Genomic DNA, 17,568 nt, shown 5'->3' with positions numbered 1-17,568 from the left:
GAGTGCATGAATTTTAGCATACCTGAACTTGTTGAGAGGCCTGAGCGGTAAGACACCAGGCCACTTCTGCGTCAAAAAAGGGGTTTAAAACGGTAACAGCGCTGCAGGAAACACGGCTCAGAGCCACGGAGTGACACTGGGCCCGATGCCTTCTCCCCCCCCCCCCCAGCGTGCTATGGAGCAGCTGTAGTTACAGTGTCAGAAGAACGCAATACTAAGTTTATTCATAACTGAGATTGGTTCTATTACAAGCAAGTTTTGATACATCTGTTTTATGTTAACATAACTGCTTGCATCAAAGAAACTAATGCAGTTATCAGCAGTTCCTGAAATTTGGGAAGCATCACTTCGAGTATCCAACAAAACAGACTGAAAGCACCATGCATACGTACAAGGACTACACATGCGAAAATAATTTAGATAAACCTGAATCATTACCTCAGTGCAATGATCCAGCACTATTCACTTACTGCTTAAATCCAATGTAAATACACACTGCTGTACCACAGACTACAAGACTACAATAAATTGTTTTCTGTATTTCAACCAAGGAACCTTCTGTGATGCAAGGGAAGCTTTTTTCCAAGGCCTTCACATTCACATTCTCGTCGCTCGCTCTGAGATGGAACCTTCTGGTGCTACTGAAAGGACCACAGCTGTTGAAACCAGACAGGCAACAAGGCAACCCTTCCTGGCAGCGAGCCAAGGTGAGCCAGCTGAGTCTCCATGCAACTGGGTCAAACAGCACGCTTGTACACTTCAGAAACATGGAGCACAGGGAACCGATCTTGCATCAATATGCAAGAATAAGCAGAGCTCAGGAAGTAGTTTTTATTCAGCTTTTTATCTATAACAAAATCCCAAGAACACATACATCCATCTTAAAAATTACATTTGATTTATAGTTTCTTTCCTCTCCCTACAGCTGGCATACTAGCAGTTCCAAGGCTTTTCATACTTTACATCCAAGTTTGATGCAGCACATGTTCTCTGTATAAAAAACCTCTATGTTAAGTTTTTTAAAAAAATAACCTGAAAAATGTCTAATATTAAACTCCAGTTCACTGACATGCCAACAATTATTTTTAATGATTACAAAATTTCAATTTCAGGTACTCCACTTTATGACAGTATCAGAAAAAAATTGTTTCATTGCTCTGCACAGAATATTCCACCTGAAGTTTTCAAACACTATTTCTATGTGCAGTTATTTGCCATAATAAAGTTTTTTAAAAAATAAATCGTATTACAAGGTTTTATAAGTTCTCTTTAAAAAGCAAAGGTAGTCTTCTGTAAAATATTAATCTTACCTCAACTACATTCTAATGGCAGTTTATAGGAAGCTCATAACAGTGTCCAACTATTCTCTCATGCCTTCACACTTGATTGCAATTTCTTTTTTTTGTAACATTTAAAAGGTAATTCTGCCAAGGGCTAGTGTCAAGAGCTTGTGCCCATGGTTCAAAGACATGACCCATAAGAACCACCACCTTCCAAAATTAAGACTAATACAGTCTCAGTCATTTGCTCATGAGCTTGTCAAGGTCTGCAGTATTCAAAATGTTAACACTGCAATGAAATCTTAAAGAATGCTCGCTAATGAGCAAAAGAGTTCTGTTTTGCCGTTGAAATCCATGCGATTGATTCAATTATTATGAAGGAGGTTTTAATTTTTATGTCATACTTCAGTTTATGGATAGACAGCTAAAGTGTATTCCAGAAGTAGCTTGACTCCTGACATAACTACAGACACAAAGGAAAAAGGCGGCGCGCAATGGAAGGTGGGCATGGGCTGCCGACACTGCAGTTTCTTAGAAGAGGCAAGGACCCTCACATTCTACTTAGTTGAGCAGAAAACAACTTGTTCAAGCAGCTTAGATGATGAGACTCAAGAACACTGCATAATACCAGTTGACAATTCTTTCCCCAGAACGTAGCAACAATCAACATTCACTGTTCCTCCATCCAGTATTCCCAGTTCTTAAAATAATACTCGTTATGAGATGGGTCTCCTAGAATTATAAACTTTAACGCCGTTCTGCATGGAGGAGCGAGCATATTTTGTCAGAAGAGCACCAACTGTCTGCTTCTCTGCACATAAGTCCCTATAGAGGAAATAAAGCAGATGACATTGGCATTAGAGATACTCTCATACAGAACTGATCTGCAAAATACTTGTAAATACAGTAATAAACTGGATTTGGGTATTGGGAGAAAAAACCGAACAACTACTGTAACCTTCACATAATGCTTTAAATGACCTACGGTTTAGAACATGGCTTGACATTCAAGCAACAGGCAAAACTACGTAATTTACTTCAGAAGAAAGGATTTTGTTTTTTAGGGGGAATTGGTTGATTTTTATGATTACTGTTCGCTAAAAGGGTTTTCAATATAGCAAACCAGCTAGCTTTGAACTATCTAATTACATTACAGTAAATTTAGAGCCACCCATAAAGGTTTCATGCAGTTACTTCTGAGTTACCATCTATACCTGCTCACATGTGTCCCGGCTGGGCATTCCAGATAGCACTGCAGTATAATAACCACCAGAAGTACAAAGGATGCAGTACAGGAAGCACTACTGCTGAATAGTTATGGCGTTGTAAATACGAAGCCTGATTATAAATATCGGGCGGTTTATCCTTTCAGTTAAGTCTGCCTCAAGCAAATAAGACAGAGTTAATTGCCCATTTAAATTCAGTAGGATCAGCTTTTTACACAGGTTTAAATCCAACAAATATAACTACAGTTCCTCCGGGTGGGGATTCTATTCATGTAGAATTCAGATTAATTTAAGACGGAAAGTACAGTATTTGAGGCAACCATACCTGATGAGAAGTCAGCTATGTAAAAAGGGAAGAACGTAACACTAATGCTATTTTAATAAAAATAAATATATCCTTACTGTATATAAGGGGTAATATCCTCTTCTGTCCACTTTTCCCGTATGGTGAATAAGCTGTTGAATCTTTCCTGATTATCTTCAGGCAGGTTTTCTACTTTTAGCAGAAAGATGATCTCTGGTGTTGAGCTTCTATCCACAAGAGCCAAGCCCTGTAAATCATCATCAGAGAGAAAATAAAGACGAAAAAATTAAACTTCCTTCTTTCTGGCAATAACCCACAAAAGTTGCCCTTTGCATGTCCAAAGCCTTCTAAAACTGCACTGTTAGAAGCAAAGCGGAAAAATATCATAAAGACACTGTTTTACACACAGCATTTATCATTTCCTTTACGGCAAGAAGGGAGGGGAAAAGCCGTTGAGTTCCAACATCTCTCTGCCTCCTTTTTGAAAAAGGATTTCCCTTGGTTCTTGCTACACTACTGGCTGCCACTACAATCTGCCTGGCAATAGCTTCAGCTTCTGTATTACAAGTATTAACTGTAGAGCTGCAACTTTTCTTCAAACAGCAGAACATGCCAGACTCATAGAAATCTGAGTTGCCATCATTCCAGACTACTAATGCTCATAGAGGATGTCCTAAGAAATACTTAAACTCAAAAGCTGACAGAAATAACACAATCAATACCCACTAATCAATAAAATTACATACGACACAAGTCGGTTCACAGCCTACTCACGAAAGAATCCACGCTCCTTTACCTTAAGCTGATCAAGCCTTGTTGTCATCCCTTCAGGAACACTTTGTTGCCAGACTTCTTGAAACTCTGATAGATTGAATTTAACTGCATTTTGCAACAGCATTTGTGCTATAGCTCTGCATATTTTATCTTCATGCATTTCAAAGTAAACCTCCCCTGCTGAGAAACAAAAACCAGTTATCTTTGGTTTGTGCTTTTTGATAAAAGAACAGCCTCATATTTCCATTCTGTTCTACAGTCTTCTACAAACCAAGCATCTTGTTTTTCCTTTTCCTCAGGGAGCAACCTGACTTGGTGTTACTATGGTGTCTTCTTATTGTCAAGAACAAATCATGCAGAATATTATGTGTGTGCAGCACTGTCTGAGCTACAGTATTATTTTGTATCAATAAAAGTATTTGCCCTCCATCTTTTCCCCTTTCACTGTAACCATTTCCATTCCTATTTCTGAATGGCTTGTATTAAAGTGTTTGCTGTCTGTGGTTGAACAATTAAATAGAACTTTCACTTCCTTAATCATCATTATAAAATGAGATGATGAAAGGAATAATGAGAATTTAGTTTCTTTCACACCAACTTGGCTAAAATTCTCTGAACAACTTCAGGCATAAACACTTCCTTCCACTCTTCCAGTCACCTGGAGTTCTGGCAATTCAAACTTGTGCCATGTGCAACCTGCCTAAATACACTAAGGTGACAATCTGTGTCACTCCAACTACTTTCCTACGTCCTTTAAGGTTGAGTGCAACTGCCAGAGATGAGATGAAAGCAACTGTGGGGAAGAATTCAGATTGCGAGTAAGGTGTTGAAATATTACATCTATGTGTGAGATGGGCAGTGGAGATGTAATAAATACAATCGGTGGTTCCTGTGGTGCAGTTCAAGGGACCAAAGACAGAGGTCTACTTCAGGTAACCTGAATTCAGGGAGATCTACATGCCATTGACTATTCACAATAGCACAATTAATTGCTTAAACATCTGAGCCCTCCTAGGGTACCTCAAGAGAGATTCCATTTAAATTTTCCTAGTGGTCTGCCTTTAGTCACAAAATTATGGCTTGTAGACACCTAATAAATCAATTCCAGTACCTCTGTTAGTTCCTGATTTTTCCCTAGTGTCTTGTACAGTTTAATAGTCCTTTTCCTGTGAAACTTTCTCTAACAATTTTACTGATTTTTAGCTCACTCCCTTCTTTTACTAGCGTTGTAGCAAATCCTTTTGTTTCGGCCATCCTCACAAAATCTGCATGAATACCTATTTCCTTTATGCAAAATTAAAAATATGCATGCTTTCCCAAACTTACCATCATCGAAGTATTTCCTTCCGTAGCTTAACAGAATGTGTTCTATCATCTCTCTGAAAAAAAAAATAATCAGAAATCAAGTTTTAGAACTGTTTATTAGGACATTACAGAAACAGTCACCAAGATGAAGGAGGAGGTATTGGGGGAAAAAGAAAATCATCAAGGAGAGCAGAGGATGGGATGTGTCTTTGTATTGAGTTTGCGTGGCAAGGTTTTGCTATCAGGGGCACTACAGGGGTGGTTTCTGTGAGAAGCTGCTAGAAGCTTCTCCTATGTCCGACAGAGCCAATGCCAGCCGGCTCCAAAACAGACCTGCTGCTGTCCGAAGCCAAGCCCATCAGCAACAGTGGCAGAGCTTCTGGGATAATGTGTTTAAGGGGGGAAAAAAAACCCCTGCATAACTGCATCTGGAGAAAGAGAATATGAGAACAACAGCCCTGCCGACCGCCGGGTCAGCGCAGGAGGCAGGAGGTGCCCCAGGCGCCGGAGCAGAGGTTCCCCCCAGCCCGTGGTGCAGCCCCCGCTGAGGCAGGCTGTGCCCCTCAGCCCATGGAGGGTGGCGGGGGAGCAGATCCCCACCTGCAGCCCGTGCAGGGCCCCACGCCGGGGCAGGGGGTGCCAAAAGGAGAATGCGACCCCATGGGCAGCCCACGCTGAAGCAGGCTCCTGGCAGGGCCTGTGGCCCCATGGAGAGAGGAGCCCTGGCTGGGGCAGGTTTGCTGGCCAGGCTTGTGACTCTGCAAGGGATGCAAGTTGGAGCAGTTAGCTCTTGAAGGACTGCACCTCCATGCTGGAGCAGTTTGTGAAGAACGGCAACTCAGGAGAAGTGCTCAGGTTGGAGAAGTTCATGGAGAACTGTCTCCCATGGGACAGACTCCATGCTGGAGCAGGAGAAGAGTGTGAGGACCCTCTCCCTGAGGAGGAAGAAGCAGCAGGTATGTGATGAACTGACTGCAACCCCCGTTCCTTATCCCCCTGTGCTGCTGGTGGGGAGGAGGCAGTGAAATCAGGAGTGAAATTAAGCCCAGGAAGAAGGCGGGGGGGGAGGTGGTTTTGAGTTTTGGTTTTATTTCTCATTATGCTACTCTGAATTGATTGGTAATAAATAAAACTAATTTCCCTGAGTCAAGTCTGTTTTTCCCATGACAGTAATTGGTGAGTGGACTCTCCCTGTCCCTATCTCAACCCATAAGCCTTTCATTATATTTTCTATCCCCTGTCCAGTTGAAGATGGGAATGACAGAACACATTTGGTGGGCACCTGGCATCCAGCTTGGGTCAATCTACCACAGCCTTCATGGCTGAAATGAACAAACTGATAAAAACTTAGAAGAGAACAAAATAGGACAAAAAGGACAGATGGGAGCTCATTCAGCATGCCATCCCCAAAGGTCTCTTCCACTTTGTAGTTATAACTAGCAAAGACTAAAAGGCCTAAGGAGACTAAGAAAAAGGGATTCCTGCAATGTCACTTCTTTCCAATGAGAAGTGACACAACTCACAAATTTGACAGTTAATTAGCCCTTAGTGAATAGCAGGCATTTTATTAGAGCTCTCAGATAACATTACATCCTAACTGCAGACACTAATACTAAAGCAAGATCTCTTTTAGAGCCAAAAGCCAAATAAATGGAAAATGCTACATACTGTAAATGAAAAAAAATTGTTTGAATAGTAATGTTATTTCATGACTCCAAATAGCAGTACAATAAACTCAACTCATAGAATCTGAATTCAGCATTACACCAGAAAACATACCACCATCAGACATTACGCAAGAGGTATTTGAAACGTTTTTGGCTAGCAGCTTCAGAACAAGTATTTCAAGATGGTCAGCAATTTACAGCTTAAGTATATGCTAGTTCCATCATTTACAATTCACCAGCAAATATTTCTACTATTGAATCAATGGAAATATTACCAATAGACAGTAAAATCAGTTTACTAACCTGTCTGTCTAAACTATTAACGCTCTTGTATATTTTAATGATCCCTTTTTTTGGCTTCAACACCATAGTAACTGGAATCTGGAGTTATAAGACTATACTTATAATAAACAATAATTATTGTAATAGTTAATAATGATTGCAGACAATTTTAAGTACTAAAACTAACTGCTTACGTGGGCTCTAGAGATCCAAGTTCCTCAAGGCAGGTGCGTAAAGGAACCTTACTTAAAGGCCAGGACTCTGAGTCGATTAGCTGAGTCACGTGATTCAAGAGTTTCATCTGATAGTCAAATTCTAGAATTCTCCAATATCCTGCCAAATGTAAAACCACAAAACAGTGTCAGAAGGATGAAGTACTGAGGTCTGAGCAACAGGCCCCGAGTCAAAGATGACCTCTAGATGAACCCGCCAACCCAATGTTATATATATAATTTAGTATCCGATCATTAGTGAAATATACATAGTTCACTAATAATCATGCATGATCATTAGCAAAAAAATGTAGCTTAGATAAAATAGAATCATTAGTGACAATATAGTGCATCCTTCCTTGCTTAGAGGTAGGTGGACAAGGCCATGAAACCGGATGTTTGGCCTCATTTGGAAACTGGTGGTTAAAATCCAGTAGATCAAGAAAACTCCCTTGGTTCCTCCCCGAGTCCTGGTCAAGCTTTGGCAGGATCTGAGAGGGGAGTGAAATCAGATGTTTCCACATTTGAAATTAGGTGAGCTTGTTTATTCAATAGCATAAAAGCTCGACCCTCTTGCAGCAACTTCGGAGACCTCATCTATGAGGGGATGCACTGTGTAGGACTTCCCAATTGCCAGGATAGGTTCTCCAAATCCTCGTTGCAACAGGCTTTGCAGCAGCTGCGGATCTGGGTGATGGTAACTTATCAGGTCAATTGGTGATACATCTTAATCACTGTAGCTAACCTTGAATAGAAATGGTTATGTGCATTACCTTGCTTACCTGTTTTATTGTTTGAATCAGGGCATCGTAAGCTAATCCTTTTGTATGTGCATATTACCTTATTTTCTCTATTAATTTGAAATGAACAGTAAATTAAGGTTATTTTCTTTATTGGTGTCTGTGCTATCTATTGACCCCGTCAACTGGCAAAACAAAGGAAAACATTAACGCCCTAATTTTATTCCCCTGACGATATATTACAGGAGTCTGGAAAGGTGTTACCTAAATGTCCAAAGTATAGCAATAGCATACTGTCCTTTTCAGGATTAAAACTGAGAAAAACAGAATAGTAAGAGCAAATGTAGAAGAGAAAGGAATTCAACAATCTGAGTTATTCATAACTGTTTATGTAGATTAACTACCACAGATAGGAAGAGAAGACAAGTCCCATCCCAAGATGAATCAGACCTGGAAAAGCTAGTAATTAATTCAGGCACAGAACTGCATGAACAGAACTGGCTGCACTGCAAAATGACAGTTCAGGTCCAGCCAAGTCCACAGAAATCCAGATGTGACAAAGCACAGATGTGGTACAACAGTACTGTGCAGCTGTGAATGACAACGAAAGCCATCTGTGAGATCCTCACCTACCTAATGGGATGGTATGGAGGAGGCAGAGTGGTGCTCAGTGATGGGACAACAGACAAGCACAAGTTGCAGCTTGGGGAAATCCCTGGGATTTCCCCAGCTAATTATTAGAAGAATTTCCCCACCCCCCCCACCCCGTTACAGATAGTCAAACACTTGGAACAGCCTGGACAGAGGTTGTGCAACCTCCATCCTTGGAAACTCACAGAACTCAACCAGCTGAGGCCCTGAGCAGCCAGCTCCAAGGTGGCCCTGTTCTAAAGCAGGGGTTTGGACTCGATAACCTCCAGAACTCAGTTCTGCCTTTTATTATTCTGTGACTAGGACTTGCTGTCAGCCTGGTCTGCCGGTGAGGGCTTGGCCAAGTAAAAGGTAGGACCTGTCCCAGGGTGAGGTACTCTGTTTAGCCTTACCTCATGTGGTAGGAACACTTCTGATAGTCCTTTCTTCCTCCCAGAGTGGGTTTAGGAAAGGACTGGGGTTACCTAAGGATCAGCTATTTTTGTCTTTAGAACTGCAGAAAGCGGTACCCACTCATCCATGAAGAGGGCAACCAGCCAAAAAAATTAATATGAGCGGCATACTCTGATGCCAGTGTTTGTAGTAGCAAAGAAGGAATTACCCTGGAAGAGCCAGACTGGTCAACGTCTGCTCAGTTGTATCCTCTTGATCAGCTTTACAGCAGCAGAGAACATAAGTATTATGGAAGGAGATCTTAGTACTTTGAAGTAACTTACACCTTGGAAGACATGGATGTGGAATGGGCCTTAGAAAAAGGAGACAGATATTTTGAAGAAAAAAGCAGGGTTATTTCTTCAAAGGCAATAATGTCCTTTAGAAATTAATACCTTCAATTTTGCAGGCATCTATAACCTGCAAATGGTGCAGTATTTCTTCTTCACTTGCTTGAATTAGACTTAACAAATCTTCTGTTGTGTACTGCAACAAGAGAAAAAAAGAAGGAAATAAAACATGTTATCCTTACTCCCCCTTTACTTCAGCAAGCTTGCTAAATGCATTCTAAGATATAATGAAAGAAAGACTTAGAAGACTGATGTTTTTTTCCCCAGACTCTGAATTTTCTAAGTTTACCACACCCTCTAAAACTTTTCCTGTAACTCACAACATTTTCTCAAGGGCTATTCAACATAAAATCCAGTCTAACTATAGGAAAGTCTCTGTGCCATGTGTAAGTAGTATACCTGTATTTCCAGGATGCCAAACTAGCACATATAAGCATCGTAAAGTATCCCAGCAAGAACAAAGAGTGAGTGTGTTCTGTCATTCCTAAATCACATTTTAATCTGTGAGCTTCAAAGAAAAGGCAAGAGTAATTTATCACTGCTGGATAGAAGTCAGAACTCCAACTTAGTACCTCCACTGAGGGAAAGCCTCTTCCAGCATGACCTCCACAGTGATGTTGTGTTTTGGTGTCTGCTAACCCATTAGCAGATCTGTAGCAGAGACCCAGCCACAATACATACAGCTCCTTGCAGAACAGTTACTTTATGAGATGGGAGGGTGCTGTGGATACTGCAGTAAAGATTTAGGTGACACAGGAGGAACAGAACGTATCATGTGGAGTGAAGTAAAGGGAAGGAACACAAGACTTAAATCCTTAGGATCTAGGGCTTCATCAATTCCTTTATTCACCTTACAGCCTTTCTAGCAACTCTAATATTAGTTTTGTTGATTATAGTATAAGAGTATTTCCTATCAGAAAAGAAAAAATGGAATTAAATACTTGGGATCTATTAAGACTATGGGAACACCCATGGAACAAACCAACACTAAGTTTGGAACACCTACATGTTAAAAAAGCATTTAATAAATACAGAAAGGTCTCCGCTTCCTGCCATTCCTATTAGACAGTATGTTGAAACATCAACAGGCTAAGCAGCATTGAACTCACATCAGTATTTCAGCAAGGGATGACCATATCATACAGCACTTAAAAAGGCAAAGCTAGCAATTGAGAGCAAAAATATCCCCAGATCAGTATGTATGTGTGTTTGTGAATTACTGCCAGTCGGGTAAGATCTCGCACAGGAGTCCCGGGCATTTGTTCCCCCTCTCAGGCCTGACTGGCACTCCAACTGCTTTAAGAAATCACTGCTCTCAGCTGTGATGCTTGTATCTGCTGCAAACAAAATGAAATAGATTGACTTGCATCATGTCCACACCAGCAATTTCCAGATAATGTAGTATTTAGTGTTTCTGATCCTTAACTCAAGATGCATGTGATCATTTGTGAATGCCTTGCCATTTCACTATAAAATCCAGGATTGTAATTTGGTGCATCGTGAGCAAGTGGAGTACTAGCCCATTTGTAAGCTTTCATGTAGTCTGCTAAATCACACCACTATGCAAGAGGCTTCCTTACAGTACTTCCTTATAGCGCTATAATTCCTTATGGCTCTTTTGCTACCGTTCTTTATGTATGATACAGTACTGAAAACCATGAGCAGCTTACAGTAAACCACCAAAAGAGAGTAATTTGTTTTCAAACAGATTAAAGGTGGCTTATTAGTTGCCAGCACATGATAAATATCAAGTACAAGCAAACACCATAGGGGAAATCTTTACTACCCACATATTGTTTGGGGTTCCAGTGAGAATTAGTCCCATGGCAGAGCTTTCAGAGTCATTTAAAGTTCCACCAGTGGAAGGATGAGATTTGTCTGTGTTTACCAGATATATCTAGTTGTTGTCCAGTAAGCTGATATAGGAAATACGTTCTTCTTCAAAAAAAACCCAAGTGGAGATAGATCAGCCCTCAAACTAGGCACTAAAGTTTGGAAAGACATTGACATGTTATTATAGTATTTGTTTATTATTGTCACATATGAGATTTTTTGTGTTACTAGCCTTTCTCAATACTTTCTGGACCTTTATAGTTCTGGACCACTTAAACCTTTTCCCTCTGCCATCACTTATTTTGCAGTATGTTCTTCTACACCTACACCAGAGTAGGTGGGAAAAGGCAATGTTGGGGGAAAGATTCTGAAACTGACCAGAAATTAGTCTGTTGATCATCCAGAAAGAGTGTGGCAACTTTCCTCCCTTGGAGAGAAATGCAACATCTATGTTTGTACATCCAAACACATGCAGATAGTTTTTTGGTATCAGCTTCTACCAAGCCTCGGCATAAAGTACTTTGGAGCAACCATTTCTGGTTTTTAAAGTCAAGAGGAACACCAACCAAACCCACAAACCTCCAGGACTTTGTCGTCTGAGATCATATGCTGCACAGGCTAGATCTTTCCATTACTCTTTACGTCCTAAACTGAACTTCCTAGAAACATAAACGGGCAGCAGGACAGAATTTTAGTAGTGTTTTCCATACTTGTAGTGTCAGCTTTACTCTCAGCCTCATATCATCCCTGTCATTCTCTCCAACCCCCTACTTCTCCTTGTCATCATAAATTACTGATTGGCAAGTGACTTATGCACGTGTGTCCTCTACCTCATACATGACATGTCATACGTTACAGCCCCAAAGAAGGAGGAAAGGCTGCATTATACCTTAGTAGCCATATAACTCTCAAGAAATTTAGAAAAGTTTCTGAAGACTGTCTTCAACAAGCTTCCTCTAAAAAAAGGGAAATTCTCAGTCCCTTTCACTGTCCTCCCTTTCCCTCTTTTTACTTAAATAAAGGTTGCTTACCTGCAACTCAGTGGAAATGCTAATAATTACCAACGTGTTTAGAATAGTAAGCTTAAAAAATTGACTCAAATCAGCACTGTGAAATACAGAAGGAAAGGTATGTTTCTAGTTAAGGATGTATCTTCAATTTAATTTGCCTATTACTAATTACAAGGAAGTAATTTGCATAGCTGATTTACCCTTGAAAATGTCAAAGTCTGATCTTTCTGACTATCTGGCCCTTCATATGGATCTTCCATTAAGAGTTTCCTCAGTTTCTTCAGTTTTGGTCGGCATCGCCTTAATTCCCAGTAGTTATTGGAGAAGCCAGCAATCTACAAGAGAAAACAGTGACTCTTACAACATTTTAATATACCGTTTGGATTCAAAGCAGCTTACCAAAAATTGTCAGCAAAAAGTGTTAATCTAGTCACAGAGAACAATAATTTATTAATAGGGTAATTATTTCAAAGATGAAACAATCATAATATTTTCAATTTTTAAAATTACCGTAGGCAATTGACAATAAATACCCATGGTTGGTTGATAAAAACATGTTCATAGTGGGTATGACAAAGGGAACAACTCGTCTCTACATGCAAATGATCGAGTATCATCGTGGGATATATTCCTGCACAATCCTCATCAATGTATCTTTTCCTCTTAATACTGATTTATATTACTGTCATAAGACCCCTCCTGTATTATCCCATTTCCACCTTCCCCACTTCTTCCCATGCTTGGGATCTCGGCCATGGTCTTCTTACACCTAAACAAATCATCGTAGCACTAAGTTCAAATAAAACAGTCATTAATGAGACAGTAAGCTGTACTTGCAGACAACAAATGAGACACCTCTGGTCCTTAACTCGGATTCAACACACATCAAAAGCCTGCAACAAGCAGCTCTGGCGTAACTGATTCAACAACATTAATCTAGTAAAACTTCACCTTCACAGTAATCCTGAGGTGTTTCATGGGGTACAGTTTGGACTTCCTAGAAGATTCTCTGAAGAAGAAGAGTACTGGATGCCTATCAGCACTGTTTCTGCTATTTACCATACCAACAGAAGTGGGTACAGAACGGCAGAGACAGAACAGGCTCCAGGTTTCTGACTCCTGACCCAGCCACTAGTCCCTTCTAAAAAAGCTGCCATGAAAAAGCTTCCAGAGTATTTAAATATTCTAAAAAAAACTTTTAAATACCCTAAATGCTTTATCAAGCTACTTTTTTTTAAGGTCATCCATTTAAAAAGCCTCTGAACTTTAAAATAATGTTCCATTTAAATCAACTATAAGCAAACCACCTATGTGTAGAAGAACCCCTATCCAAATTCTAATACAGAGAAAGCTCTCAGTTTTTAATCTAGCTATTCCATAGCTTGCTTGGCACAAAATTCAGGTAAACACTTATTTCCTGATAAAATTCTTAGCTTCCCCACCACCACATGTCAAATAGCATTTACCCAAGTGTTAGATTTTTTTCCTGTCAAGTTCTTTTCTGAGCAATTTGGTATTAACAAGAAGGTACTCTGTATAGAAAATAAAATAATTCTAATTTATAATACAAAGTTCATAACTGGACCTGGTCTCTGAGAGGTGAATAAAATGGTAGATCCTTTGGCTGTGAGTTTTAGCCTTGCAAATGGTGCAACGAGCAGCACTGAGACTGCAGGACAAGGGCAGTGAAGCCCCAAAATACTGAGTAAACAATATATTTTGCTACCAGTGTCAATACACCATATAACATTTTTGAAAACACTAAGAAAGTTCTTAGAAATATAACACTAAAAATAATTCCTAAACAAATCACATCTACATTATGTTGATGTCTGACTTCAGAGGACTAGTACGATCATTAAACACAGCAAAAAAAGAATATGGAAGAATATTACTTTTTCATTAATCTAGGCTGAATTAATTTCTATTAGCTGAACTGCTGACTTCACAGAAGAAATGATGTTGTTTTGATTATTACATTCATTAAGGACAAGCACGATTACTCCTCAATGATGTCATTATATCCACTACAGCAAATAATGAATGACCTAGTAATAATATTTGCCTATTTTTAGTACAATTTTGTTAACTATGCTAACTGAAGAGCAGACAGCAATGAATTCTTTAAACTGAGAACTCTAAAATCATTCTCTCCAACAAATCTTTGCAGATGCTAGAAAGAAAATCACATTTGAACAAGTTTCTGTATTTAAAAAATAATATTCAGGCACGACACGGTAGTCATAATCTGCCTTTTGGGGAAAGCATTCCTAAGAATCAATCTGCAAACAGATTATTTTAAAAATAGCTCCTAACACTGAGAAATTGGATTTTCTTTGAAAGCTTTTGATACCTACCACAAGTAATTACTATCCACTGAAAATAAACCAAAAGTTGTAACTTCTTAGAAACAATAATCACCACACATTATGGATAAAGTTCAGTTGCCTAAAGAAGGGCCCTAGTGCCATTTTGGACACCCTAAGGTATAGCATGCCCCCTGTGTATAAAGCGTATTTATAAGTATGTCGCCTTGGAGCTGTTCAATATACAAAGAATCTACAGGAGACTCCGGCCCTTCTGCCGTGGCGGCTCCTAGCTAGACCCATACCACAAGGCATCTAAAATGGTACTCGAAGTCTATGTTTAGGCAACTGAATAATCCCAGCTGGGTTTCACATATGCATCTTGGATAAAATACAAGAAATCATAAAGAATAAACCCCAGAAAGACATACCTGTGAATGAATAATATTACAAGATGCCTGATCTGCTTTCAGCTGTTCTGGAGTTTTGCAACCAGGAATAAACAGCAGCATATTTGAGGTGTCTGCTATTTTCATGTCATAAGTTTTATCTTTGCTGCACAACACTGCTTGTTCATCCTTTTCACCACGGATTACTAGGCTGGAAAAAAATAGCACAAAAATAAAGATGTATTTTTACCCCTAGTTCAGGATGAACACCTGCTAAACTTGTCTGATATTTTTTCAAATTTATACATTGGTAAAAAAGTTATAAAGTGCAATTCTATTTGGTAGCAGCAGTCACAGTATACCAGAATATAAAGATTTAATTGTCAATTCATCTGAAATATCTTAATACTGTGGGCTTTTCCTCTCCTTTTTGAGCTTTCCCACTCTGAAAGACATGCATTCAAGGTTTTTACACACATCACAGTCAAACCACCTCACCTGTCTATTCACATAGCCCTGCCCAAAACACTGACTAAACGATGCTTAAAGCCTAAACTAGTTCACTGATCTTATAAATTAGATTACAGCTAGAGTTGTTCTTCAATGAGGACTGAAACTGGCCCACTGTGAAACAAGAAAGCAAACAGCAATTGTGTATATTGTGCAGTGCCTTTCAATTCCCTCTCACAAACATACACGTTTTCTTGCAAGTAATTTCAAGCAGGAAAGAAAACCATCTTCTAGAGCATTTCAGGACAAACAATCAACACACACACACCCCTCTTCAGCTCAAATACTTGACTAAACAGAGATTCTTAGTGAGGACATGATAATACCAAAGCAGGACCACAACAAGGGAACATTCAGTTCCTCCACAGCTACATTAAATTAAGTGCCCGGATCCAATTTAATCAAACTGCTTCTCTTGCTTCCAAAAGCTCGCAAGCATGAACAAAGCTCAGCTGTGCCTCAAGTGGTCCTCAGCATGATTCAGGCCTGTAACCAATTATACTTTTATCAATATCACACTGAGTACGAACATCTCCGAGGGTTATTTTCTTTAGAGGGAGTTCTACTATTATGTAAGTCTAAACATTTTATGTTATGTCACTGGCATTGCAGCAAAGGAAGAAATTTTAAAACTGTATCAAAAACTTATTTAGAATCTGTTCTTGGTCCAGAGCTTGATGTCATATAACCATCCTACCAAATGCTTATGCATATGTACACCCTTCGCTGTCCTGTTTGTCTGCCATGTCGGCATCCTTTCACCTGTCTGACCTCAAGAGTTCCAGTAGGAAAATCTCAGGTCAGTAGGATTCTTTTAAAGACATAATCTCCTTTCCTAAACCAAATTTTTTTGGCACCTATATTCATATAGCCTGATGAGAAACTCTTTCTCAGTTTTGGCTGGAAGTCTCCTCAGAAGCATTTTTTCCATATGGAAAAAAGGGGGGGGGGGGGGGGGGCGGGGCGGGGGAGAAAACAAAAAGCTTCTTACAGGTATTACTAGTTTCCAACGTAACTGAGCCAAGTTTAAGGGACAGATTTTCAGGCAAACCGTATGAGAAGAACAAAAGTCTGGGGAAAGTCACGTTTAAAAGCCACGTCAACCACCCACCGCTGAGGATGGGAGAGCGCGGCGCTGACAGCGGGCAGCCCCCCGGGAGCCGTAGACACCCCCCCGCCTGGGAAGCCGCAGAGACACCCCCGCTCCCCCGGGAGCCGCAGAGACACACACACACACCCCTCGTCAGGGGAGCCGCCTCTAGACACACACACACCCCCGGGAGCCGCAGCCCTGCCCCGCCACCGGTGGGACGAGCTCTAAAAGCTGGGCAAACTCCAGGCCCCCGCCGCGGGGCGGGCCCGGCCCGGTCCCTCCGCCTCCTTCCGGTCGCCGTCCAGCCACTACGACCGCCGGGCCCCAAGCGGGGACGCGGCGCGGGGTGTTGTCGCCGCGGCCCGGGCCCCTCGCCTCAGGGGAGGCGCTGCTCGGGCGAGATGGCGGCGACAGCCCGCGCCCCCCCACCGCCCGTACCTGCGTCCCGCCTCCAGCTCGGCGCAGAGGCCCGGCTCCAGCTGCAGCAGGCAGCAGTCGCCGGCGCCGGGCTGCGGGCCGAAGCTGAGGCAGTGCACGGCCGGCAGCAGCTCCCCCGGGTTCAGTTTGGCAGTCTGCAGCGTAACGTCCACCTCCGCCCGGCTCCGCGCGGCGCCCGCCGCATCCATCCCCTCCGAAAGCCGCGCCACAGCGGGCCCCGCCCCCGCCGAGGCGGTGCCTGTCGCGGCAAGGGGCGGGGCGGCGCGGGAAGCGGTGGGGCGGGCGCAGCTGGGTCGATTCTCCGGTTGATTGCGATGCGCTCGTCCGTGGCCGGTGGGGCGGGCGGTAGCATCTCGGGGAATCGCTCTCCTCAGCAGCAGACCCTCCGCCGCCGGGTCCGATCCGGGACAAACCTCTCTATTTCTGCCCGGCTGCACTAAAGCCAGGCAGGGCTGCACTAAAATCTCACTCTGCGCCGATAAAATGCCGTCAAAATGCACAAAACACCCTACAAAAGATACCCATTAAATGCAACAAAACCAGGTCCAATGTGGCAGCCCCTGCCTGCTCGGACGCCCTCTAGGCATCTCCTTGACACCAGAAGATGGCAGCGAGGGTGAGGAGAGGGAGGCCAGCTGCCCGAGCCACCATCGCGGGGTCTGGCTGCGGGTGGGAAGCCACTGGGGAGGTGGCTGCAGGTGGGCACCCACCGATGTCACCCACCCCTGTTCCTTCTGTCACCACAGTTGTGGGGACAGCCTGACCG

The 17,568-nt window shown here is 41.8% G+C and overlaps 1 protein-coding gene across 1 annotated transcript; it reads right to left on the bottom strand.

Annotated features, from left to right (window-relative positions):
- Positions 1-155: 155 nt before the first annotated feature.
- On the bottom strand, positions 156-17,029 carry DSCC1 (DNA replication and sister chromatid cohesion 1). The gene is made up of 9 exons (XM_056330705.1): positions 16,803-17,029; positions 14,804-14,972; positions 12,267-12,401; positions 9,269-9,359; positions 7,033-7,171; positions 4,911-4,963; positions 3,607-3,764; positions 2,909-3,057; positions 156-2,105 (listed from the first exon to the last, which is right to left on the bottom strand). The coding sequence occupies exons 1-9, from the start codon at positions 16,988-16,990 to the stop codon at positions 1,997-1,999; spliced, it is 1,191 nt and encodes a 396-aa protein (XP_056186680.1). The 5' UTR covers positions 16,991-17,029; the 3' UTR covers positions 156-1,996.
- Between the last annotated feature and the right edge of the window lie 539 nt (positions 17,030-17,568).

This window comes from Falco biarmicus, chromosome 3 (genome assembly GCF_023638135.1).
Source record: "Falco biarmicus isolate bFalBia1 chromosome 3, bFalBia1.pri, whole genome shotgun sequence".
Taxonomy (NCBI): Eukaryota; Metazoa; Chordata; class Aves; order Falconiformes; family Falconidae; genus Falco; species Falco biarmicus.
The sequence above is the reverse complement of the archived record's forward strand: the minus strand, read 5'-3'. Positions and strand labels throughout refer to the sequence as shown.

Excerpts from the sequence above, each read along its gene's own strand:
- DSCC1 (XM_056330705.1), bottom strand. The coding sequence starts at position 16,990 with ATGGATGCGGCGGGCGCCGCGCGGAGCCGGGCGGAGGTGGACGTTACG. Across the intron at positions 12,402-14,803 it reads GTAATATTATTCATTCACAG|ATTGCTGGCTTCTCCAATAA; the intron begins GTATGTCTTTCT and ends TTTCTCTTGTAG. Across the intron at positions 4,964-7,032 it reads CTTGGATCTCTAGAGCCCAC|AGAGATGATAGAACACATTC; the intron begins GTAAGCAGTTAG and ends TTTTTTTTTCAG.